We start from the raw sequence: 26,482 nt of genomic DNA, 5'->3' as shown, positions 1-26,482 counted from the left end.
CCTTGACCTCTTTCTCTTGCCATCCTCAGATCTGTCCATGACTTTCATTGGTCAAACCCAACTGTAAATCAAAGGACAGTTCCTAGGGCAGAGAACAACGCAGAGAAAGTAGAGAATGGATCTGCTGAGGTAGAAAGGGAAAAACCAGCACATGCATATACTCTTGTGAAACTGTTTTGTTTACCATTTTTCTACATCATTAAAGACTCTCTACGTCATGGTTTTAAATACCTACCTATGAGTAACATAATCAAATTTTCTCAATCACACACCGATGAACACTTTTGGTTGCATAAAAATTCTTTTGCTATGATAGTGAAAGTCGTGATGTTTACTAAATAAAAAAAAGTGAGAAATTAAAAAACAAAACAAAACAAAAAAAACAGCAATGCATGAAAGTTCCAGTTATTCTTCATCCTGGCCAACAACACTTGGTCTTTTTGGTCTTTTAAATCATAGTCATTTTAGTGAGTATGTAGTTGTAACTCATTGTGGTTTTTACTTGCATTTCTCTGATGTGGTAGCCAGTTTCCAAGATAGCACCCAGTGATCCACATCTCCTAGTATTTATACCTTTGTATAATCCAATCCCATAATAAATAGAATGACTTGTGTAACCAATAGACTCTTTTAGGAATGATAACTGAGTGACTTCTGAGGCCAAGTCATAAAAGACATTGTAGTTTCTATTGTGTTCTCTCTTAGATCACTCACTCTGGGGAAGACCAGCTGTCATATCATGAGGATGCTCAAGCAACCCTATGGAGAGGTCTATGGGTGAAGGAACTGCCAATAGCTAGCACTTATTTCCCAGTCATTGGAGTGAGCCATTTTGTAAGTAGATCTTCCAGTCCCAAAAAGGTCTTTCGATATAGCCCTAGCTGATGCGTTGACTGCAACCTCAGGAGAGAGACTATGAGACTAAACCATTCAGTCATTCTCAGATTCCTGACTCACAGAAACTGTAATAAAAGTTTATTGCTGTTCTAAATTCTGGGGTAATAAAAGTTTATTGCTGTTCTAAATTCTGGGGTAGTTTGTTACTCAGCAATAGACAACCAATACAGATTTTGGTACTTGGAAATGGGGTGCTACTGTAACAGACATCTAAACTGTGGGAGTGGCTTTGGCATCAGGGAGTAGATGAAAGATGGAAGGACTTTGAGTGAGGTTTTAGTGAGAGCCTATTGATAGAACCTTGATGGCTTGTGAGGAGGCTACCAGCAAGGGCCTTTGGGAAAGTGTGGTGGGCAAAATTCTAAGATGGTTCTCAAGATCCGTGCTCTCTAATGTATATGTTTTGCATAATTGCTTCCCTTGTGTGTGAGTAGAACCTGTTAGTATGATATTACTGCCATGATTATGTTGCATTATGTGGCAAAGGGATTTTGTAGATGTAATTAAATTCCCAAATCATTTGACTTTGAGTTAATCAAAAGGGATACTATCCTGGGTGAGCCTGACCTAGCTATATGAGCCCTTAGAAGAGACAAATAGCAGGAGATTCTCCTGCTGGCTTAGAGGGACTGAACTAACATGCTTTGAGATGGCCTTTGGAGGGTGCCATGTGGCAAATAGGAGAGGATCAGTGTTCTGCAGGCAGTATAGGGGAAGTTGTTCTTGGCAGAGAGAACAATATGGGTAAAATGAGGAGGCTTGAAACTGTATAGTCTGTGAGTAGTCCAGCCAGTGGGAAGGATGACAAGAGACACCAAGTGAGGTGAGTTCTATGCTAAGGAGCTGGACTGTCTCACATAAGCAGCAAAAGGGATTCATTTAAAACAGGGAAGTGACATTACCATCATCTTTACAGAGCACCTTCTATGAGCCAAGAACTAAGTTAAAGTGCCTGTATTATTTCACTTAATCTGTTATAGTACTAAAGAAGTTACTATCATAATCCCCACTTTATAAGGGAGGAAACTCGCTCTTAGAAAAGGTGACAGTTCCGAATTTGAAACTCTAAAGGTATTCTGCTAGTCATTTCGAGATCGTTTCATCTAGAAGAGAATAAAGATTCTAGCAATGGTATGAAAGATGGATTGAAGAAGGGCAGTCGAGGAGCTTGCTCAGGCCGTTGCAAGGGTTTTGAGGAAAGATGATAACGACACTAAGTAAAATTGCAAGCCTAGCTCTATGTTCTCTGTAGCTTTGGATGAGCTACTGAACCTCTTGGAGCATCAGCATCCTCTGTAAAATGAGGATGAAAATGGTGCTTACCTTACGAAATGGTTGTATTAAGTTGGAAATGGTCTATCAATCATCTAGCACCAAGTCTGAGATATAGTTGGTCTTTAATAAATGGAAAGTTAGAAGGTATTTATTTAATAAATGTAAAGGCAGGCCTACTCTAAGAAACTTGTACTAAGTACTTAATAAAGTGGTCTTCGAGGTGTGCACACTGGTATCACAGAAAACAAGGTGAGCAAGTAACTTATTGAACAAGTGAATAATTTTAAGTGCAATAACTGCCAGTAAGTAGAAGTGGAGGATGTTAATTTTTAGCTGGAGTATGGAAAATTTTGAAGTGTTTTTCTATATCTTTAATAATATTCTGATATTGCGTGTTTTATAGTAATTCAGACAAAATTTGTACAGAGAAAACCAAGAGAAAACCAAAAAGAAATAACTGCTTAGAAACCACAAACATTGTCCCCCGAAACTAGCAGGCCCTCCACCGCCACTCATTCTACTATAGCCACGCCTCTTCGTCTAAATCATTAGCTCCACCCAGCCCTCACTGTTTTGCTCTCCAACCCTGAAACCCAGCCGAGGCTTATTGCTCGCGAGAGTTCCTCCATCTAGCCGAATCACAGGCTGCTGCAGGAAATGAAGGCAGAGAAGAGTCGCGAGATTTGGCTTGATTACACCTCCCCAGGCCCCGCCCCTCCTTCACGGAGCTTCTCCGAGCCAGCTTTCTTGGTTGCACGTGAAGTTGTTGTAGCTCGCCCTCATGTGACCTCGGACGTGCGGACACATTAGGCCCCGCCTCCAAGATGGCGGCGTCCATAAGCATGGGTCCGTAACCCTCCTCTGCTCAGCCCCGATTTGTAGCTTTGACCGTGTCTGCGGGGCCATGGATCGGCCTGGATTCACAACCTCGCTGGTGGTGAGTGCGGGGGGGTAGAGTGGAGCGTTCGGAGTGCCAGAGTCTGGCACTGGTGCCTGTAGGGGCTTCTCTGCACTAGCAGTTTCTTCCGGTTTTGCGCGCTGGACTCTCCTCGAGTCACCCGTCACCAGGTTTGGGAGGGAGAGCGGGGCTCTTGGGCCGCCGCCGCACCTTGTGTCAAGGCCATATTTTTCCTACCCGGACGCCAGAAAGAGACGGGGGTCTAGATTGAGTGGCACTTTACTCATTGCCTTCCGCGCGAAGACAGTTTCGCTACTTAAAGAACGAAAAGCTTCAATTAATTTAACTACACTCGGGAGAACTTGAGATTTAAGAAAACATATGTAGCAAAACAGAAAACGCTTACTTAAATCTCTCAGAGCCCTTCTGTCCAAAGCTATCGTTGTCATTTTGCTGTATCTTTTTTCAGTCTCATAAAATGACATCCATCCATCCATTCATTCATTCAATATATAATTAATCCACTTATTCTGCTTCCAAGCATTCTTCTAGGATTTAGATATATTGATGAACACAAACAGCCACGCTATGGAACCAATATGACAATGCTTAATGCCTTAGAAAACTATTAGAATCAACCTTTTTTTAACATTAAAAAAAATCCTTTAATATTTTGAAATCTCTCTATGGCAGCTTCAGTAAGGGAAACTAGATAAAATAGTGAATAGGACAGGGATTGGCTTGTGGGGGAATGGACAGAAGCAGATAGTAACTTTTAAAAAGCTTCTCATCAAATATGGAGGTCCATAGACATTCATTTAATTATCAAATGTTTATTGTTGCAAGTGTTGGAGATAACATGTGAACAAGATAGACCTCTCATGGGTCAGGTAGCAGAGATAGAACAGTAAAGCGACTGTTAGGATAAATGACATGAGGGCTAGTTTCAGTGTAATGCAAAGATGTGGAAGGGACACCTTAGCCAGATTTGTGGTATGAGACTTGCATAAGCTAGGCTTTAGAGATGCATGCAAAGAAATATATTACCACTTTCAAGGAATTTTCCTGTCTAGCTGGTGAGATAGCAGCAGTAGTTTTGACAATTAGCATTGTCGTGCCAGGAACTGGGATAAGCTCTTAACATACATCATCTCATTTAATTCTGACAAACAATTGACATCTTATTCTAGTTTGCCAGATGAGGGAGCTGAGGTACAGAGAGCTTAGATAACTTGTCCGAAATTACATAGTGATATCCATTTCATATGTGTAAGTGTTGGAGATTAGATTCCAACCCAGGCAGTGTAATATGGAATTCCATACCCTTAACTGCTCCTTGATAACTATTTCCGAAGTCAGTAGCAGTAGTAATAGTGAGTGTCCAAGTTAACAAAAGAACAATGATTTTAAAATTTATTAAAGTGGTACACATGCAGAAATGTATACTTTTTTTTCATGTAGTTACAGAGGGTAAAATTAGCATCAATGGGTACAAGTTTCAAGGAAGTTAGATTTCATTCTAGCTAAGGACAAATTATTTTATTCATTCAGCATACATATTTTCTGCTATGAATTCTGCCCACTGGGCACTGTGATTACCCTTGGAGATAACAGTGGCAAACAAACCAAAACCAAAAGATAAGTACTCTGAAAGAAATGAACTGAGGTGGGATAGAGATAGAATAATATTGGAGAACCGACTTTAGATGGAGTGACCAAGGAAGGCTCTGAGGAGGTAATATTTAAGCGAAGACCTGAAAGATAGGAAGGCGCAAGACCTGAAAGATAGGAAGGAGCATTTTGATGGGAATAAGGGAAAGTTCAGAGTGAGCAGCATGTTAGAAAATCCTTAGGTGGAAAGAGCTTAGAATGTTAAAGTAGCTGAGGCCTAGTGGGTGAGAGTAATATGGCAGGAGATGATACTGGAGAGGTAGGCAAGGCCACCAGAGGAGAGTCTTTGTGGGCCATGGAAAGGAAATTTGTATTTATTTGAAGCATGATGGAAGCCATTAGAAGGTTTTCTTATCAAAGTAGTATAGAAATGGAGTGGCCATTTTTTAAGGCTGGGAGCATTTTTGAGAAAGGCTGAGCATTCCTGAGGAAGCACTGTTTTATTTACTACTGTGTTAGAGCCTGACACTTTGTAGGCACTCAACACTATTTGTTGAATCAATGAATGAAAGGTAGGCCTAGATGATTGCTGAGGTCTTGAAACTTGGATTTTAAGGGTTAAAGGAGATAAAACATCAAACATGCAGTACAAAGCCTGGCATGTAGGAGACATTTAAATGTTCCCTTTCTAAAGCTTCATGAGGGGCATTGAAGGGCTGTAGAGTTGAATAAGGGATGCCTCTGGGATGTCAGTTTTCATTTGGAGTATAGAGAGGGCTATTTAGGAAAAAAAGCCTCAAGAAGTACATTGACTGGTACATGCTTTTAGGAAAGTAGTTTGGAATTAAGTATTAGCAACCTAAAGATGTTCATAACATTTAACGCAGTGAAGATAATAGGAAGCCACTTAAACATGAAACAAAAGAGGAATGATTAGGTAAGCGATGATAGATGGCATTTCATGGCTTATTCAGTGGCCCTTGACAGTAGTGCTTGTGAAGAGCATATGCTGTAATAACATGGAAAATGCTTATAAGAGTAAAAAAAAAAAGAATGCAACACAGTACATATGTATACTTGTTTATGCCTAATTAAAACTATGTAAAAATACTATTCCATTCATTTTAAAAAAGCTGCATTTAAAATCTCCAAGATAATACAAAGTAATTTTGATCATAGCATTACTGATAGTAGTTCCAGACCACTGCAGTGAAGCCTGTACAGGCATACCTCAGAGATATTGTGGTTTCGGTTCCAGACCACTGTAATAAAGTGAGTATCACAATAAAGTGAGTCATAATCTTTTTGCAGGTGGAGGATCTTGCCTCCATTTGTAAAAAACTCAACTCCTGTGAAGCACGATTAAGCAAGGCATAATAAAATGGGCACGCCTGTACTTTTTTCTTATAGTTTTTTTAAATACAAAAAAGTACTTTAGATTTTTAAAAATAGCACACCCTTTATCACATCTTTTTCTTCATGAGTGACTCTTTTCTCTCTCCCTTTCAGTACTTAACTCTTTTATTGATCTTGTAGTTCATCTATTCACCTGGCTTGTTTTTGAATGAAACTAAAACATCCCTGCTGCAGTTACTTTTAACCAGTTCTAAGTTACAGGTGAAAGGACTTTGGCAAGGGTGGGTGCTACACAGTATAAAGTACAGGCAGCCCTTTGCATGGTAGTGTGGGACTGTAAAAATGAATATAAATGGAAATCAGGCAGAGTGGACTTAATGATGAGAAGAATCATGATAATTTAATGGTCTTTAAAAATTGTCAGTGTTAAAAATTAAAAACTTATTGTTGATTGTAAATGCTTAAGGAAATGGAAAAAATAGTAAAAGTAACAGTTAATACATTGTAATTTAAAACATTGGAAATATTAAAAACATTTCTTTGTAAAAATGTATCAAAAATAATTTGAATAGTACTCGTTTTCTAGTTATATAGCTTACAATACAGAACAAACATCTTTTTTATGCCTTGGCAAAGTATCATACTACTTTCTAAGTCTGGGTCAACTTCTAATGTTTTATCCTGTGTGCTTCAATGTTGTGAGATATCTCCCATAGTTCCTTTAATGTGAAGATTTTTGCTGGCATAACTTCCTCTAGGATGTCTTCCTCATTGTTGATAAGTTTGCTTTCACTGATTTCCTCTAGCTGTATATCTAGTCCTCAAACGACAGAAGTGACAGTATTCCCACAGCCAGCTATTTCTTCTGTAATTCCACTTATATTTGACTTCCACTTTCATTGTTACCACTTTTCATTTATTTGCTGCGCTTTCATCTTTGTTGGCCAATTCCTTCTTTCAATTACCATTTTTATAAAATGTCACTATGGTACTATGGTAACTAATTTGAACCGTGGTGTTGGAGGACTTGTGTTACTTGTGATAACTGAAATTCTCGTGTAGGTACTGTACTAAGTCCAAAGACTGCTTGTACTGTTTGGTTTTCTTTCCTTACTTTAGTAAGGTGGTTCTGAAAAAGCTTTTTCATAATTCTCATGCTGTGTCTTCTCACCAAACCTGCCTTCATGCTGCGAACTATTGGAAGAAGGGGACTTGAGGGGAATGGCATAGGGATATTGCTAGGGCTTCTTAGGTGGGATAAGAAAACAGAAGAAAAGGTAAGATTAAAGTATTGGACATACTGTTAAGGGAAAATTTTTCAGTGTTCTTTGCCCCAAATCTTTCTGGAGGGTAGCCTCCTAGTCTTCATTCTAGAATAAAGGGAAGTTAGTACCTGATAATGAAGCATTATCTCCAAATCTGTAAGGAATTGGGAGTGATACTTTATATTCTCAAGTTTGCTTTGTGTGACTTGTTTCTTTTTGGCATGTAAATCAAAGTGAGTAGGTCTTCCTTTTTTGCTTGTTTTTGTGTTGAACAGGCGGTCACATATATGCAAGTATATTCTGAATTTTGATAAGTCAGTGGAGCCTGTGAGGTACCCTTGGAGTTCACTAGTCATCTAGGACCACAACTGGGAACCATTGCTATGATGGAGGCATTTCTTCTGCATCTCAGGTGCTGGAAGATGGGACTACCTTTCTTTTCTTATTTTTCTTTCGGTCCAAGAGGGGGTACTGGGAAAGTTTTAGTATGTGATGATTTAGAGGGAAATTACTTGTTAATGTGTTTTTGTTACCACTTTCAAAAAAAACACTATGTCCAAATGTAAATTTTTAATATTAATTTTTTATGATAAAGACAGAATTTGAGTAATATTAATAAAATGCCAAGTAGAGGAAAGACAAAGTTGCACCCACGGTTTTTCCACCTCCACAAATCAGCTATCTCAACCTGTTTAACCAGATATTTGTTAGCTTGTGCTCTAGTACTTGGGAAGAGTGCTTCAAAGCTATGGTACCTGGCTCCATGAGTGTACAGTCACATAGGAGCAGATATTAAACAGAAAATAAAACAAAAATTAATTGCAAATGGTGATAAAAAGTAACCATTCACTGAGCACTTTAACATGTGCTTACGCAATTTTTTCATATCCAAATATCATTACAGTTTTGTAGTCTTTAAAAATTAACCCATAAATTTAATTCTAAGTGTTATAAAAAAATTTGAACACTAGTATTGCTCAAATTTTCGAGGTTGATGCTGAATTGTTCTTGCTTAATTGTTCTTGCCATGCACTGCATGATTTGGGTTTCTGTTGAGTAAGTCTGTGGGTGGATCTTGTCCAGGGAGCATAATTTGAAGAGAGCTTTTAATTCATTATTGCAATGAAAGACTTGAATTTATAGATTTTATATATGAATTTATTAAGTTTAATATATGAATGTAATCTTCAGTCTTTGGTAAAGTACACCTTAGTCTTTCACATGGTTTTTCATTTTGGCATGTCAGAAATACGGCATAAGCAAACTTTGAAAGATATTTATAGTTACATAATACTAAAAAAACCCCTCATATTTATTGATAATTTATTAAGGGTGGGCATTTTGCTAAGCATATAACAGGCTCGTCTAATTGTATTTATTTCTCATTTAATCTCACTCAATTCTCAAAAATTCTATTAAGTATAGATACTGTTATTTTCTCCATTTCATGCATGAAGAAATATAGGCTTAGGTTAAATAGCTTTCCTAAGGAGACCTAGTTGAGACTGAAGCCAGGTCTGTCTGATGCCAAAACTGTGGTTTTAGGCAATATTTAATCTGAAAGAATTTCAGGAGAAATGTAAGAATACTCAAAATTCTTGAACTATCATTGCATTCTTGAGAATAGCCTCACTAAACAAAACTGAACCTACAGTCTTTTCCTTCAGAAGGTGATGATAAGCAGAGGATTTCTGGAGAAGTCACGGTGAATATACCATAACGCCGTTGATGTATCTGTGGAATGTTAAAAAGTATACCAGCAGACAGATAACACTGGCTTTCACTGTCACAAGTGCTGTGGCAAACCACAACAGAGACAACCAAAGAGTGGCCTAATGCAGTTTTTCTTCTCAACATTTAATCTTTTTATAAAGTGTTTTCTCATATCACATTTCCATTCGATTCAAACCAATAAGCAAGTGCAGAGGCCCTGCTACTTATGAGGCACTGGATTAGATATTTAGGAAGGTAAAGGTGACTGACCTAGCTTCTACTCTGAAGGATCGTAGTGCATACAGGATGGTTAGTAACAAAAGTGGGGAAGTCAAGACAGTAGCATTTAGTTCTGACTGGGAGAATGGGAAAGACTTTAGGAAGGATGTGGCATGTAGTCACAGGCTTGTAACAATGAACAGGATTTTGGCAGGTGTGTGTATATCGGGGAGGGAAGGGAGCAGGTGATATGCTGGCTGCAGTAGACGGGACAAGGGGCATAGGAACAGCATTCCAGGTTGAGAGAAAAACCCAGGCAGGAGCACAGAAATGGGAAGTTTCAGGATATGTTTGGGAAATAGGGTAGTCAGATTGGATGAAGCTCAAGCTTTGTTAGAGTATGTGAAATGAAGCTGGACATGTAGTTTAGGGTCCATAGGCTAAGGTTCTTAGTTACCCCTTACTGAGTTCCTACTATATACCAAATGCAACCAGTTAATTAGGATTTTTTTTTGTTGTTGGGGGAGCATTAAATTTGAATAGCTTTACTTTTTGTTCGTAATACTCATAAAACTTGGACAATACAAAAATTAACAAGATAGTAAAAATATTCCTCATCTTGAATCTCTTTCCACAGAGGTAATAACTTCTAATAATTTAGTGTGTATGCTTCTGAATTTCTAATTATGAATATATAATAGATACACATTTCTTCGAAAGGTAGGATTATACAGCCTATATTGCTCTATAGCTTATTTGATAAATTTAAGAAAATAACATATTTCTGTGCCAATGAGTTTAGATCAACCTCATTCTTTTAAAGACTATGTAGCAATTCATTACTTAGATATAAGAATTTATCCAACAAGACCCCCTAGAATAGACCTTTAGGTTATAACCAGTTTTTTACTGTAACACACAATATTGTAGTAAACATTCTTATATATTTATGCATTCATTTCTGTGGGAGAAATATTTGGAAATAGAATAGCTGGATCAAGAGTTTTATAATTTAACATTTTTGTTTTGCCAGATTGTCCAATAGATTGTAATAATTTGTTTCCCTTTATAGTGCCCATAACTATTGTTCTTTTTTTAACCTTTTCTAATTTTATTGGGAAAATGTTTTAATTTGTTCTTATTTGATCATTAATGATGGAGAAGCATATTTTGTTGGCCATTTATATATTTCTTTTGGGAAGTGCTTGGTCCTATGTTTTGCAATTTTTAAAAAATTTGTTGTACTTAGGTCGACTTGTAGTACCCTCTAAAATATGGTTAGTAACCCTTCATTATAGTAATTAATTCATGCATTCTTCAAATAGTTGAGCACCTGCTGTGTACTGGTGCTGGGAACATATTGGTGAACAAAACAGGTATGGATTTTACAGTCTAGTGGGACAAATAGAGTAGTCAGATGCTCAGTCATAGAATTAAAATTGTGATCAGCCTGTGGAAACAAGAGGGTTTAATCCGAGACTGGGGAATTAGGGAATAGCTGTACAAAGTCCTAGAAATGAGGAAGATCAGATGACTTGGAGGAAATGAGAGCTTAAGGTGGCAAGAAGGTGAGCAAAGGGTAAATGATGGAGTTGAGGGTGGAGAGGTAGATGGGGTCCAGACCTTCCAGAGCCTGATAGGCTGATAGGCTGTACTAGGATTTTGTCCTTTATCCTAAAGGGTATTGGAAAGTTTGGAGGACTTATAGGCTGGAGAGTGGCAAAATGAAATTGAAATTTGCATTTTACAGAGATGACTTCCATTAGTGTAGGAGTGGCAAATAGCACTGCAGGAAGAATGGATGGTGAATTGGGAAGAGAAGTATCACAGGAAGCAGAAGCAGCAGTTCTCTAAGGAGGTGCTTAAAGTCACTAGTGGCTACTTTGTTGTGGAGAAAACAATGTCAAGGAGGGATGTTCCCCTGAGAAGCCATGTTAATGTTTTGGCTGGTTCTTCTTAGCTGCGGTTTAGGCCAGTGGCCTGTGATGATTTTGTTTAGATAAATTAGACAAGTCGTTTGTTTTTTTTCCTGTAGTTGAGCAGCAGTGCTTTTTTGTGTGTGTTATGTGCCAGCTTCTTTTTGAGAAATAAAAATTTTAGAGCATGTAATCTTGACTATTTTCAACTCTCAGAGTAATTTCAAAGCACTAATTACAGACGTTCTCTCTACAAACTGCTAGCACTTTTTACGTTTATTGAGGTAGAGATGTGTATTTTATCTATATGATATCAAGGTTTCAATAAATTGTGTCTGGGTTATTTTCTGTATCTTTGGATTTTGTCTAGTTCTTAACTGAGCATTTTCAGTATAAGCTACCATAAATCTTGAAACTAATCATTTGCCAGACAACCTTTTTGTTAAATAACCATAAATAAAACAAATTTCTCAGGCTAAAACATAAAGGAATTTAGCAGAGATCTTTATAATTCAGCTGATGTTGGCTTGTGTATTTTGTATATAATTATATACAAAACACCATGAATGTAAAATTCATGGTGTTTTGTATATAACACCATGTTATATACAAAAAAGTTTTTAAATCTTAAATATATTGCTGTGTAGATAAATATATAGGTATTTCTTCTTCTTCCTGCTTTCTGTTAGCTGTTTTTTTTTTCAGTCTCATGAGTTTAAATGACATTTGAGTTACAGAAGTTTAAAATTTACAGAAGCAATTAGTAACTTTTGATTTGAGTTTTACTAGATAAGTAGATTGAACATGGTCATTTTATTCTGAGAAGATAAGAATTCTGATGAAAGAAGGATTAAAGAATCAATACATGCAAAGTAGCCAAATAGATTGAGAGAGTAATTAACTTATTGATTAAAATTTAGGAGTATATAGCAAGCATGTCTCTGAACCCTCTCCTAAGATTAAAGAGAAAATTAGACTGAAGTGCAGCATGTTTTTAATGAATCCAGTCATATTAGACATTCTCAGCAGGATTTTAGTTCTTGTGTTTTGAGAAAATGAAGAGGCAGGCAAAATATTTTATTTACATATGAATTTTATAAAATCCTTTAAAAATAAGTGAGAAAAATGTTCTCACTTATTTTTCTTCATTACTTTCTACATTACTTCATTCACTTTCTACATTACTTATGAACCTTTTCCCATGACTTAGAAAAGGCCATCTTTATATCCAGAGATAAATCCCATGTTATTTGTCATTCTTTTATTGCCATTTGTGGTTCTCCACTGGCACATTTCTGTATTCTTTTGGTGACATCTTTTTAGGTCCTTGGCAGAATAGACCTACATGGTCTTTGAGGGTTTCTGTCATGTCTTTCACCTGATCATATAGTATAGTATTAATGTTTATGGTAATGTACTTTTCTGGTATAAAGTAATTGGTTAAATTTTATATTAGTTTCGGTGTACAGCATAGTGGTTAGACATTTATATAATTTTTGAAGTGATCCCCTCGATTACTCTAGTACCCACTTGGCACTATACAGAGCCATTACAGAATTATTGACTATATTCTCTATGCTATACTTCACATCCCTGTGACTATTTTGTAACTACTAGTATGTACTTCTTATTCTCTTTACCTTTCCCATCCAAACCCCTCCCATCCAACAATCACCAGTTTGTTCTCTTTATCTGTGAGTTTGTTTTTTAGATTCTATATATAAGTGAAATCATGTGGTATTTTTCTTTAATTTATTTCACTTAGGATGATATCCTCTAGATCCATCCATGTCATTGCAAATGGTAAGATTTCATTTTTTTTTTATGACTGAGTAATATTCCATTGTATATATGTACCATAACTTCCTGTTATGTACCATTAATAGATGATTAATGGGCTCTTAGGTTGCTTTCATAACTTGGCTATTGTGAATAGTGCTGCTGTGAATGTAGGGGTGCATAGATCTTTACAAATTAGTGTTTTGGTTTTCTTCGGATAAATACCCAGAATTGCAATTGTTGGGTCAAAAAGTAGTTGTATTTTTAATTTTTTGAGGCACCTTCAAACTGTTTTCCATAGTGGCTGCACCACTTTGCAAACCCAGTAACAGTGTACGAGGGCTCCCTTTTCTCCATATCCTTGCCAATACTTGTTGTTTTTGGATTTACTGATGGAAGCCATTCTGACAGGTGTGAGGTGATATCTCATTGTGGTTTTAATTTGCATTTCTCTGATGATTAGTGACCTTGAGCATCTTTTCATATGCTTATTGGTCATCTTTATGTCCTCTTTGAGACATAGGCATTCAGGTCTTCTGCCCATTTTTTTTTTTTTAATTGGATTGTTTGTTGTTGAGTTGTATGAGTTCTTTATAAATTTTGAATATTGTATCACAGATGGATATCTTCTCCCATTCAACAGGTTTTCTTTTCCTTTTGTTGATGATTTCTTTTGCTGTGAAAAAAACATTTTTGTTTGATGTAGTCCCATTTGTTTATTTTTTCTCTTGTTTTCCTTGCCCGAGGAGGTATATCAGAAAAAAAATATTACTAAGAGCAATATCAGAGAGCTTATTGCCTGTATTTTCTTATAGGAGTTTTATGGTTTTGGGTCTTACATTTAAATCTTTAATGCATTTTGAAATAATCCTTGTATAGGGTTTAAGAAGGTGGCCCAGTTTCATTTTTTTGCATGTTCTGTTCAGTTTTCCCAGCACCATTTGTTGAAGAGACTGTCTTTACCCCACTGTATATTCTTGTCTCCTTTGTCATAGGTTAAATGACCATATAACAGTGGGTTTATTTCTGGGCTCTCTATTCTGTTCCATTGATCTATGTGTCTGTTTTTATGCCAGCAGCATGCTGTTTTGATTACTATAACCTGTAGTATAGTTTGATATCAGGTAGTATGATACCTTCTATTTTGTTCTTTCTCAAGATTGCTGTGGCTATTTACGATCTTTTATGGTTCCATAACATTTTTGGAATTTTGTTCTAGTTTTCTGAAAAATGCCATCGGCATTTTGATAGAGATTGCATTGAATCTCTAGATTGCTTTGAGTAGTAGTGCCATTTTAACGATGTTAATTCTTCCTATCCGTGAGCATGGTATTTGCTTCCATTTGTTTGTATCTTCTTCAGTTTCTTTTTTCAGTGACTTATGATTTTCTGAGTACAGGTCTTTTACCTTTTTGGTTAAATTTATTCCTAGCTATTTTATTGTTTTGATGTAATTGTTAATGGGATTGTTTTTGTAATTTCTCTTTCTGATAGTTCATCATTGGTCTATAAAAATGCAACTGACTTCTGAATATTAATTTTGTATTCTGCTACTTTACTGAATTCTTTGATCAGTTCTAACAGTTGTTTTTTTTTTTTTGGTGGAATCTTTAGAGTTTTCTATGTATAGTATCATGTCATCTGCAAATAATGACAGTTTTACTTCTTTCCAATTTGGATGTCTCTTGTTCCTCTTTCTTGTCTGATTGCTGTGGCTAGGACTTTCAATACTATGTTGAATAAAAGTGATGAAAGTAGATATCCTTGTCTCATTCCTGATCTTAAAGAAAATGCTTTTAACTCTTCCCCTTTGAGTGTGATGTTAGCTGTATGTTTGTCATATATAGGTTTTATTATGTTGAGGTATGTTCCCTCTGTTCCCACTTTGCTGAGAGTTTTTAACATAAATGGATGCTGGATTTTTGTCAAACACTTTTTCCGCATCTATTGACATGATCATACGATTTTATCTTTCAATTTGTTAACGTGGTGTATCCCATTAATTGATTTGCAAATATCGAACCAACCTTGAATCCCAGGAATAAATCCAACTTGATCATGGTGTATGATATTTTTAATGTATTGCTGAATTCGGTTTGCTAATATTTTGTTGAGGATTTTTGAATCTATGTTCATCAGGGATATCAGCCTATAATTTTCTTTCTTTTGTAATGTCTTTGTATGGTTTTGGAATAGGGTAATGGTGGCTTTATTAAAAGAATTAAGGAGCCTTCCTTCCTCTTGAACTTTTTGGAATAGTTTGAGAAGAATAGGTGTTAATTTATCTTTGACTATTTGGTAAAATTCACCTGTGAAGCCATCTGGTCCAAGACTTGCTTTTTGGGAGTTTTTTTTGTTATTGATTCACTTTTTAGTAGTAATTGGTCTGTTTAGATTTTCGGGATTTTTTTTGACTCAGTCGAGAGATTGTAAGTTTTTAGGAATGTAAGTTTTTAGGAATTTATCTGTTTCTTCTGGATTGTCTAATTTGTTGGCATGTAATTGCTTATAATTCTTTGTGTTTTTTTGGAGTCAGTGGACACTTCTCTTTCATTTCTGATTTTATTTGTGTCCTCTGTCTTTTTTCTTGATGAGTCTGGTTAAAGATTTATCAATTTTGTTCGTCTTTTCAAAGAACCGGCTCTTGGTTGCATTGATCTTTTGTACTGTTTTTCTGGACTCTATTTTGTTTATTTTCACTCTGATTTTTATTATTTTCTTTTTTCTACTCACTTTGGGTTTTGTTTGCTATTTTTTTCTAGTTCTTTTAGGTAAGGTTACATTGTTTGTGATTTTTCTGTCTCTTAGTTACTTTGAATTTCTCTCTTAGGACTGCTTTTGCTGAGTCCCATAGATTTTGAGTTGTTGGGTTTTCATTTTCATTTGTCTCAAGGTATCTTTTGATTTCTTCTTTGACCTCATTGTTAACTCATTCATTGTTTAGTAGCATGTTATTTAGCCTCCATATTTTTGTTTTTTAGTTTTTTTTTTCTTGTAATTGATTTCTAGTTTCAGACCATTTTGGTCGGAGAAGACGCTTGATATGATTTCAGTATTCTTAAATTTATTGGTAGTTGTTTTGTGGCCTAACATGTGGTGTATCCTGGGAAATGTTCCATATGCACTTGAGAAGAATATACATTGTGCTTTGGGGTGAAATGCTCTGAAAATATCAATTAACTCCATCTAGTGTGTCATTTAAACCCGCTGTTTCCTTGCAGATCTTCTGTCTGAAGATCTGTCCATTGGTGTCATTTGGATGTTAAAGTCCCCTACTATATCTATATTACTGTCAGTCTCTCCCTTTCCGTCAGTCTATATTTGCTTTATGTATGTAGGTGCTCCTATGTTGGGTGCATAAATATTTACTAGGGTTATGTCCTCTTGTTGGGTTGATTCCTTTATCATTATGTTATATCCTTCTTTGTCTCTTATTATAGCTTTTGTTTTAAAGTCTATTTAGTCTGATATAAGTATTGCTACCCCAGCTTTTTAAAATTTCCATTTGCATGAAATATCTTATTCTATCCCTTTACTTTCAATCCGTGTGTGTCATTTGACCCGAAGTGGGTCTCTTGTAGACAGTATATGGGTCTTGTTTTCTTACCCATTCAGTTACCCCATGTCTTTTGATTGAACATTAAATCCATTTACATTTAAAATACTTATTGATAGGTATATAGTTATTGCCATTTTATTATTTGTATATATGTTTTTTTTCCCCTTTTCTTTTTACGAAAGTCCCCCTTACATTTCTTGTAATTCTGGCTTATTGGTGATGAATTCCTTAAGCTTTTTCCTGTCTGGGAAACTCTTTATCTCATCTTCCATTTTAATTGATAGCCTGGCTGGGTAGAGTATTCTTGGTTGTAGGTTCCTGTTTTTCATCACTTCGAATATTTCTCATCAGCCCCTTCTGGCCTGCAAAGTTTCTGTTGAAAAGGCAGCATGGTGGCTGACCCTATGGAGTGGGATTCACCCCAGCATGCCTGTGTACTTGTGAGACCACTCTTTGGGTGTGCTGCTCGTGAGCTAGTCAGGTGGTGCTCTGTCGTAGTCTGATGCCAGCTTTCTGATGTGTTGGTTCTGTGGCCCTTTGGCAGTGGCTCCTGTGCGGGCCAAGATCAGCCTCTGCCTGTGACTGCCGATGACTACCAGGTAGGAGCTACAAAGCTATCTGCGGTTGGTCACTGCCAGCACTAGACCTGGTGGCAAGTCGGAGAGGCCATGCTGCGAACTGAGGCTAGCTGCCACCAGTATTGGCCCTGGGGCAGCTTAGCAAAAGGTCCAGGGTACCCCAAGACCTGAGGCTGCCTACTGGCTGCCTGAAAGGCTCAGCAGCTGAAAGAGCCTTTGGGTGGTATGCAGGTTGGGCAGGGCGGGGCCCCAGGGGTAAAGCAAGTGGATTTCATCCTGGCTAGTACAGATTCAGGTTCGGTGCCAGTGCTGAGCCTGTGGCCTCTTGCAAAAGTCTCAGATCACATTTAGACCAACTGGTGCCTACCGACTCCCAGGATTTGCTCAAGAGATACTGCAGCTCTGGCAAGGGCTAGTTGCGTACCATTGAAAGTTTCTCCTGTGGTGGGCCAGCCAAAGCCTTTGATTGCTGTCCAGTGAGCCCACTGCAAACAGCACAAGGTGGGGCTGGTTGCCTAGCAACAGGATTTCCCCAGGCAGTTGGGGGTTGGGTGGGGCAGGGTCTCAGGGAGTCACAGGGTGGAGCAAGCCAATCTCACCCGGCAATGCAGATTCAGAATTGGCACTGTGAGTGGAGGGCTCAACACAGGCAACATGGCACCTGCCTGCAGGCTGCACAGGAGGAGGGCTCAACAAAGGGACATTGATTGCTGTCCCTACAGCCCTTGCCCTGAAGTGACACAATTCAATCTTTCCCTGTATGTCTCTGGTGCCTCCTGAGCTGCTGTCCCTCTGCTGGAATCCAGGGTGTCTGTGCGCGGGCCCTTTAAGGAGATATCTGGGTTTCCAAATTTCTTGCGTTTCACCCAGGCATCAGAATCCCCACTGATTTTCATAACCAGAATTTGTGGGGACTCCTCTTCCTGTCACTGGAACTGGGGAGCCCTGGTGTGGGTCTTGGGCCTTGTACTCTTTTAGGGGGACCTCTGCAGCCATGATATCCTGCCTAGTGGTCAGTCACTACACACAGGTGTGGGGCCAGTCCATTTCAAGTTTGTACCCCTTCTACCAGTCTCGATGTGGCCTCTTTTTTATAACCTTAGTAATAGGTGATATGTTCAGCTAGACTCCAGGTAGTTCTCAAATTGATTGTTCTATAATTTAATTGTAATTTTAGTATGGTCATGGGAAGAGCTGAGCACAGTGTTTACCTGCTCCGCCATCTTGATTGGCACTTAAACTAATTTTTAATCATTTACCTATGCTGATTAATTATTAGAGTAATTTTATTTTTCCAATGAAATCTTGCAGTGGTTTTATGGTGAGTGGTAAGTAGAGCAGAGAGTGTTTGCTAGGTTCTAAGCTTTGTACCACCTGAGCTTTCTGTAAACCCAAAAAGTAGAAACAGCTGATAATTTGGAACTTTGAATACTAGTTCTTCTTTTTCTATGTTTGGAATATACAGTTTTTAATGTATATTTTAACTTTTGAATAGGTAATATGTTTACATGGTTCCAAATTCAAAAGATAAGAAAAGTTAACAATTCAATCTAAAAATTACTAAGTAGAAACCATATTGAGAGTTTCCTCTTTGTAATTCTTCCATCTGTTTACGGTAAATGGTTTTGATTCATACATCTTTAAGTGATGCTTTTAGACCTTGTGTATTGACTTTTCTTTGACACTGCCTTTTAGTTCATCTTTTTCTGAATATCTTTTTGCTTTGACTAAGGTGTAACCAGTTTTAAAATATTCTACTGTATGCTCCACATAATCATGAGGTGCAAACTTAGTTTTTAAAGTGCAGCTTTCTAAAGCAACATTGTGTCTTTTGAGAAATGACTAGTTTGGGCCAGGTTTTAATGTTCTCTAGGAATTTAGTTCTTATTCTCTACCCCCCCACCCATTTATTCAGTTAATTAAAAAATTTATCAAAGAATTTTCAAATATACACAAATGAGAATGCTATAGGAATCTTTAGATATGTGATTCTTAAAATATAGATCTAGATTTGCAAGGATCATTACCTGTTTCAAAATAGAAGTATTCCAACCTTCTCCTTCCCCCGCCAACAGTCTTAACTACAGATTCACTACTCGGTAGTTAAAAAGACAAAAATATAACATTTGGTTTGATATGAAAAGATCACCAATACAAATTAAGTGAAAAAAATAAGATCCAACACGGTGTATATTGTATACACCTTTTATTTTTTTAAAAAGGAAAATAAAATACGTATTCATATTTGCTTGTATATACCTAAAGTAACTTTGGGAGGATACAGTACAAAACCAATAAAAGTGGTTAAGTGAGTTACTAGGAAGAGGGAAGGAGACTTTGGACTCTTTATCCCTCTGAGTTTATTTGCTCGTTTACTTTTTTGAACCATGTGAAAATATTAAAAGTGAATTAAAAATTTTAAAAATAAATATTAAAGTCATTTTAAAAGGAAATTTTATATAAAAATTTATAATTTGAAAATATCACTCATAATGGTGGTAACCTTATTTTTCCTTTTTTTTTTACCCCCCCCTCCTTTTTTTAAGGCTGGTGGAGTAGCAGGTGTCTCTGTTGATTTGATATTATTTCCTCTGGATACCATTAAAACGAGGCTACAGAGTCCCCAAGGATTTAATAAGGCTGGTGGTTTTCGTGGAATATATGCTGGCGTTCCTTCTGCTGCTATCGGATCCTTTCCTAACGGTAAAAATTATGTTGATATTCTCACTGTTATAAAGCCAAAATGATAAGATTTATTTTCAGAATGGTATGTGGTGTTACCCCATATACAATTTCTTATGTGTGTGGCTTATCTTTTGAATGCTTTCTATTCATTAGTTTTGAATCAGCTGTAGATCCCATGCCACTGTATTTGTAATAGAAAAAAATATGAGCAATCTTTTAAAAAAGATTTTTGTTGTTAAAATTCCCGGTTAGAGTCCTTAAAGTATCATTCTAACATTAATTATGATGCCTAGAGCAGAGTTTCTCAATCTTGCCTGCACATTAGAATCTCTTGGGAAGCTTTAAAAATTACTGATGCCTCTGTCACTCCCAGAAGTTTAATTGGTCTGGGCTTTGAGTGTTAGGGGTTTTAGTAGCTTCCCAGGTGATTCCAATGTGAGGCTGAGTTTAATAACTACTGCTTTGGAGACTCTTCTGGAGCAGATGAATCTAAGAGGCATTAAACATTTCTAAACTAAAGTGCTCCTAGATGATGCAGACGATTCCCACTAAGCTCCTGGATACTTTCCTTACAGTGTCTTGTTTTATTTTGGATTTGAAGTCACATTATATGATGAATGGCCCTCTTATTCTAGAATCAATATTATATTTTTTACTTAATCCATTTGTTCGTATACTTTTTTCAGATACTCATCTCATTTTAATTATTTACTGATGTTTTGGCATTCAAAAGCAAACCAAGCAAAGGAAGAAAACCATCACCACTACCACCACCACACACACACACAATTATAGAACTTCTGCTCTAGGAGATTCTTAAATTCTGGGGTTTGATTTTATTTTTCTCAGGATAATTCATGAGAAATTCTTTCATGTTAATTTGACATTTCAATGTTCATCTGTGTCCATCTGCGAGCACGGCACTCACATAAAGATTTGTGGTGCAGAGGGAAAAAAATAGTGTTTTGGTTCCTTTGTTTCTTTCTCTCCTTTTCCCCCTCCTCTAGCAGTCCTTAGAACAACAAACTGTTTTGAGGTGGTCCTTGAAATTTTGTTTGTCGTAATACTTTCAGTAATTTATTATAACATGTTATTGAGCACCCCGCTCAGTGCCAAGTATAGCTCTATGTATGAGAGAGGGGTGGTGGTTTCTAAATTTGACATTTCAATCACCTGACCACCTGAAGAAAGTAAAGTACTAATGCCTGTGTTCCACTTCCAGAGATCGTGATTTAACTGGTCTGAGATATGGCCTGGGAGTTGGAAGTTTAAAAACTCTCCAGGTGATTTTAATATGCAGACAAATTTGAGAATCTTTGAACTAGGAAATTGCAAAGGAATATGTTACTAGGTCCTTATCTTTTGGTTTTTATGGTGTCTCATTGTTCTAAAGATCTTTTATTCTTAAATATCATACCTAAGAATTATTGTTAGTAGATGTAGTATTAGTGAGAGTCTGTAGGGTACATGTTGCTACATTAAGCTCACAGGTCTAGTTTATATTCTTGCCAGCAGGAGTTTACATACAGAATGTGGTTTCATACTGTGTGTATGAGAAAGTGGTGTTTCTGCCAGGCTTTTCTTTTTTGCTATCCACAGAACATCAGTAAATAGGAGATGCTGGATGAATTGTCAAAGTTTCAGGGTTTCAGAAATGGTCTTTTTGTTTTTCTGTAAATTTTCGGTGAATTGAAATTTGGTGAATGGCACTTTTCTTTTTCCTTTTGCTAATGGTTAAAGTTCTACTCTGAGTATACTACACCAGTGTAACATTCAGTGACTAGACTTTTTAGAGTACGTATTCTGCAGGGGTGAGGAGTTTGAGATGGAGGGCATTGAAGGTTGAAAGAGGATATAGGACCTATATTCATAATCTTTACTCTCTGTGTAGAAGGGAATGTAGAAAAACCATAGTAGTTTGTTTTTGCTTTTTTAAAAGAGCTACCTAGAAGAGACTGTAGATGTCAGCTCAACCTCCTTCTTTGTTGCAACTTGCCTAGAGCCTCATTTGGAACCTTATTGTGCCATCATTTCCAGTTAGCAAGGAGTTCTTGAATGTCACTCATGAGAGTTTTGGGACTTATATTTCTAAAAGGCTTTGTCTATCATAAAAGTAGCAATAAAGTCTGACCCAGCTGAAGTGGTTAACCATGAAAACCTAGAAACTTAGCACTCTTTGTCCCTTTTCCCTGTGAGTAGGGATGGGAGGGTGAATTATGTAGCAGGTGGAACTTACAGCTGAATGCAATTGGAGATTTTCAAGCTGTACATTTAGTGAGTGAGCCAAAGTAGGAAAAGCCTTATTAAGAATGACAAATGGGAATAAGGACCTGTATTAACTACATGAAGCAGCTTGCATTGGTCATCACTCCTCCAGGTACAATGTGCTTCCTCCTTTGTCCTGATGTTTCTGTTTGCAGCCTGAAGAGTGTTCACAAGCTTGTTGACTAACTATGGAGAACTGATTTTCACTATCAAACTTTTCCTAAGTGTTTCAGACTTTAATGTGGCACGTTCAAGTGTCCTTCAAAAGATGAATTTGTCATTCATTTATCTTTCATGCCTTATCTTTTATGGAAGTGATAAACATCTTTTGATTAACAGTACATAGCAAGTCTGAAGGCCCTCTTGGGCAGCTGAGATTAATTTATGGTGATAGGGGTAGCTTTTTTGACATTTTGATTTCCAGTTTTAATTAGTTGATTGTTTCCTTGATATAAAGGTGAATTGATATAGTAAAAAGTTCCTATGGTTATTTTGAATAAGCAGAAATAAAACATTATTGTTAGATGTTTTACTTAGGTAAGATATGTTTGCAATTTTAACCCATCTTTGAATCGGTGAAGCTGGTTATTTTATGACTATATAAAGATATTTTGGATTACAGAAATTTACACCCCTTTCTAGAAGGCTTACTGAAAAATGTTAAATGATTTATTAATACAAAATGGTGAATGCTGGGTTAGCTGTTAGGCTCCCTTGGGGCAGGTCTTATGTCTTCTGCATTTTCTTAAGTCCAGTGTTGGGAACAGAACATGGGCTCAGTAAAGTCTACAAGGGTGAGGGGGTTAGGAGAAGACTATGTGTTTATTATCTTTGTCTGTTATCTCACAGTTTATTAATTAGAGTTGTAATTTTTTTGAGAAACATTTCTTAATGGTTTGAATATATAGTTAAACTTTGAAAGACTGGGATTGTTTTAAATTTCAGCTGCTGCCTTTTTTATCACCTATGAATATGTGAAATGGTTTTTGCACACTGATTCATCTTCATATTTGATGCCTGCAAAGCATATGTTGGCTGCCTCTGCTGGAGAAGTGGTAAGTAACAAGTTATGTATATAAAATACTTCAGAAATGTACATTATGCATATATCTTTATTACAGATATTACTTTATTTCATTTTTTAATGAAATAAAAAAGTTTAAGTTATAAGAGTCAAATTTTAATAAATATAAATAAATTAAGCATGATAATTAAAAGACAGAGTCTAAATAGTATGAAAGAAAAATCCAGCTATATGCTATTTAAAAGAGCCAGACCTAAAATTACAGAAAGAATAAAATTAAAGATATGGAAGAAAATATCCATGCAAATTGTGGTGACTTTGTAGTATGTCAGCATAACTGAACTCAAACTCCTTTTCCTTGAATTCCCTTTCCAGGATAGTTCCCGGTTATGCTGGCCATAGGAGACATTTGCACAAGATTTGCATTGTGGAAGTGAAGCAGATGTAGAGTATATTCTCAGAAGGCTGATGTAGGGTCAGGCACTGTTGCAGTTCATACACCTCGTCTCTGATCTGTTGGCCTCAGGCAACAGCTGGGCCTCCAGATCCTCCAGCACCCACTGGATCTTCTTTCTCCTTCAGCTTCTCTAAATTCTGAGTCCAGATGTGTGGGTGTTGTGGTGGAGGGTGCCAGCTGATACTGCAGCTCACCCACATCATCGAGATTGGTGAGAGATAATGTGAGTTTCAGTTTGTCCTTTCTTTTCCCCATATCACATTCATCTTTCCTTCCTGATTGCCTGCCTTGTGATTTCTGTCCCAACACTAGATGTAGAAGCGATAGTTCTACATAAACTAACTACAATTAGGGTTCATATCCCTATAATAACCTCTTATTCTTATCATTCATAGTGGTTCTACTTCTCTGATCACCCCTCACTGATACAGAAATACTAATTGAAAGAGCTGGTGGAATAATGTTAATATCAGACAAAAAAGACGTAAAGCAAAAAACAAAGATACCATTGTATAATCAATGATACAAAGAACCATTCTCCTGAGAGATGTAATAAACCTGAACCTAGACTAAATAACATAGTCTCAAAATGTAAAATAAAAATTGCCAGAATTATAAAGAGAAATGAATAAAAATATAATCTTCATTGGAGATATTCACATCTGTCTGTAAAAGTCTTTAAGACCAGACAGGCATAAATTTAATACCATAGATTTGAACAACACCACAGCAAAATTAGTCTAATGAATATATATAGAGAGCTCTACATCTAATAGTTAAAGATAACTCGTTTTTATGAAGCATGTTTGGAACATTAATAAAACTAAAATTGGAAAGCAATGACAAAAAGATAACCAGTTCATCCCTACCATGTGTTTAAAAAAACTAACTCTCTCTCATAAATAATTCATGAGCCAAAAAAGAAATCATAATGTAAGTGACAAAATATTTGTAAATAAAAAATAATACAGGACTATTTTTTTCCTAAACTAATACAGAGAGGAGTACCAGTAAGGGTTTCCCCATTCCCCTCATTCAACTTTCTTCATCTCTCCTCCCCAATACTAAACGACAGTCTCTGTTAGAATTATTTTTGTGTATCCATTTAGAATTGTCTGATCTTTACTATTGTCATCTTGTAGGAGGTCTTTATATATTCTAGATATAAGCCTCTTATCAGACATAGGACTTGCAGAATTTTTCTCTCATTCTTTGCATTCTTTTTTCACTTTCCTAATCATGTCTTTTGAAGCACAAGTTTCAATTTATGTTTTACCTTACATTTCTTGTGTTTTGGTATCACCTAAGAAACCATCTTGTATTTAGGTCTTTGATCTGTTTTGAGTTAATTTTTGTATTTGATGTGAGGTAGTGGTCTGACTTCATTCTTTTGCATGTGGATATCCAGTTGATCCTGTACCATTTGTTGAAAAGACTATTCTTTCTCCATTGAATGGCCTTGGCACCTTTGTCAAAAACTAATTGACTATAAATATGTGGGTTTATTTGTCAACTCTCCAATCTGTTCTGTTGATCTATATGTCTGTCCTTATGCCAGTATGACATAGTCTTGATCACAGCAGCCTTATAATAAGTTTTAAAATCAGAAGTGAGTCTTCCAACTTATTATTCTCTATAAAGTTTGTTTTGCCTATTCTGGGTCCCTTGCATTTCCCTGTGAATTTTTAGGATCAGCTTGTCAGTTTCTGCAAAAAAGGCAACTGAGATTTTGATAGGGATTGCAGTGAATTTACAATTTAATCTGGAGAGTATTGCCATCTTAACAATATTAAATTTTTCAGTCCATATACATGAGATGTCTTTCCATTTATTTAGATCTTAATTTCTTTCGACAATGTTTTGTAGTTTTAGAGGATAAGTTTTCTACTTCTTTTGTTAAATTTATCCCTAAGTAAATCTTTTTGATGCTATTTTAATGGAAGTTATTTCTGAATTTCATTTTTGTTTAGCTCATTGCTACTGTATATAAATAAGTTGATTTTTGTATATTGATTGTGTGTCCTGCAACTTTGATGAACTAATTATTTCATTTTAAATTTGTTTAGTGGATTCCTGAGGATTTTCTATATACAAGATCATACCATCTGCAGACAGAGATAGTTTTCCTTCTTTCTTTCTAAACTTTATGTCTTTTATTTTATTTTCTTGCCTCGTTGCCCTGGCTAGAAGAAGCTCTAGTAGAATATTGAATAGGAGTGGTAAGAGTGGACATCTTTATCTTGTTTCTGATCTTAGGGAGAAAGTATTTAGTGTTTCACCATTAAATATGATGTTAGTTGTGAAATTTTTGATAGATGTCCTTTTTCAAGTTGAAAAAGTTGCCTTCTAGTTGAGTGATTTTTTTTTTTAATTGTGAAGGGTTGAATTTTGTCAGTGCTCTTTGTTCTCGCATTGAGATAATCATGTGGTTTTCTTTATTTTATTGATATGATGTGTTGCATTAATTGATTTTCAAATGTTAACTATTCTTGTATTCCTGGAACAAATTTCACTTAGTCATGGTATGTAATACTTTTTATATAGTTTTAAGTTGTTAATTAGTATTTTGTTGAAGACTTTTGCTTTTTTATTCATAAGAGATATTGATTTGTAGTTATCTTGTGTCTTTTGCTGGTTTTGGTATCTAGGTAAAACTGGTCTCATAGAATGAGTTGGAAAGTGTTAAGATAATTTCTGTAAAACTTATTGTAAAGAAATGTAGTCCAATTAATTATATTATTTTGGTTGATGAAAACATATCAGGTATATCTCTAGAAAATCCAGGAGAAAGAGAATTATGGAGGAGTCTGAGTTCTAAAGAAAAGTAAGCGTATCCCTGTTCATGTGAAAATTTGAATTGTTGAGGTTATAATGTTTGATATGGGAAAACAGATGAACTTTGGTTCTCATGATATTTTTGCATTTCATTTATTTTTATATATCTGGGATATATATAACTTTATATTTCCCCCTTATTGCAAAACG

General features: G+C 36.2%; 1 protein-coding gene across 5 annotated transcripts in view; it reads left to right on the top strand.

Annotated features, from left to right (window-relative positions):
• The first annotated feature begins 2,871 nt into the window (after positions 1-2,871).
• The window catches only part of SLC25A26 (solute carrier family 25 member 26), a 139,667-nt gene continuing 116,056 nt past the window's right edge, over positions 2,872-26,482 (top strand). For 2 of the 5 annotated variants that reach the window (XR_005650446.1, XM_039851714.1), the window contains exons 1-3: positions 2,875-3,109; positions 19,613-19,769; positions 22,962-23,071. Coding sequence is in view for 4 of the 5 variants with exons in the window: in XM_039851714.1 (XP_039707648.1) it covers positions 3,077-3,109; positions 19,613-19,769; positions 22,962-23,071 (300 nt within the window). In the remaining variant the exon portion in view is untranslated. Of the gene's footprint in view, positions 3,110-19,612; positions 19,770-22,961; positions 23,072-26,482 lie in introns of all 5 variants that reach the window. The other 3 variants (XM_039851716.1, XM_039851715.1, XM_039851717.1) reach the window with 3 other exon arrangements.

This window comes from Pteropus medius, unplaced genomic scaffold (genome assembly GCF_902729225.1).
Source record: "Pteropus medius unplaced genomic scaffold, Ma_sr-lr_union100, whole genome shotgun sequence".
NCBI classification, from domain to species: Eukaryota; Metazoa; Chordata; class Mammalia; order Chiroptera; family Pteropodidae; genus Pteropus; species Pteropus medius.
The sequence above is the reverse complement of the archived record's forward strand: the minus strand, read 5'-3'. Positions and strand labels throughout refer to the sequence as shown.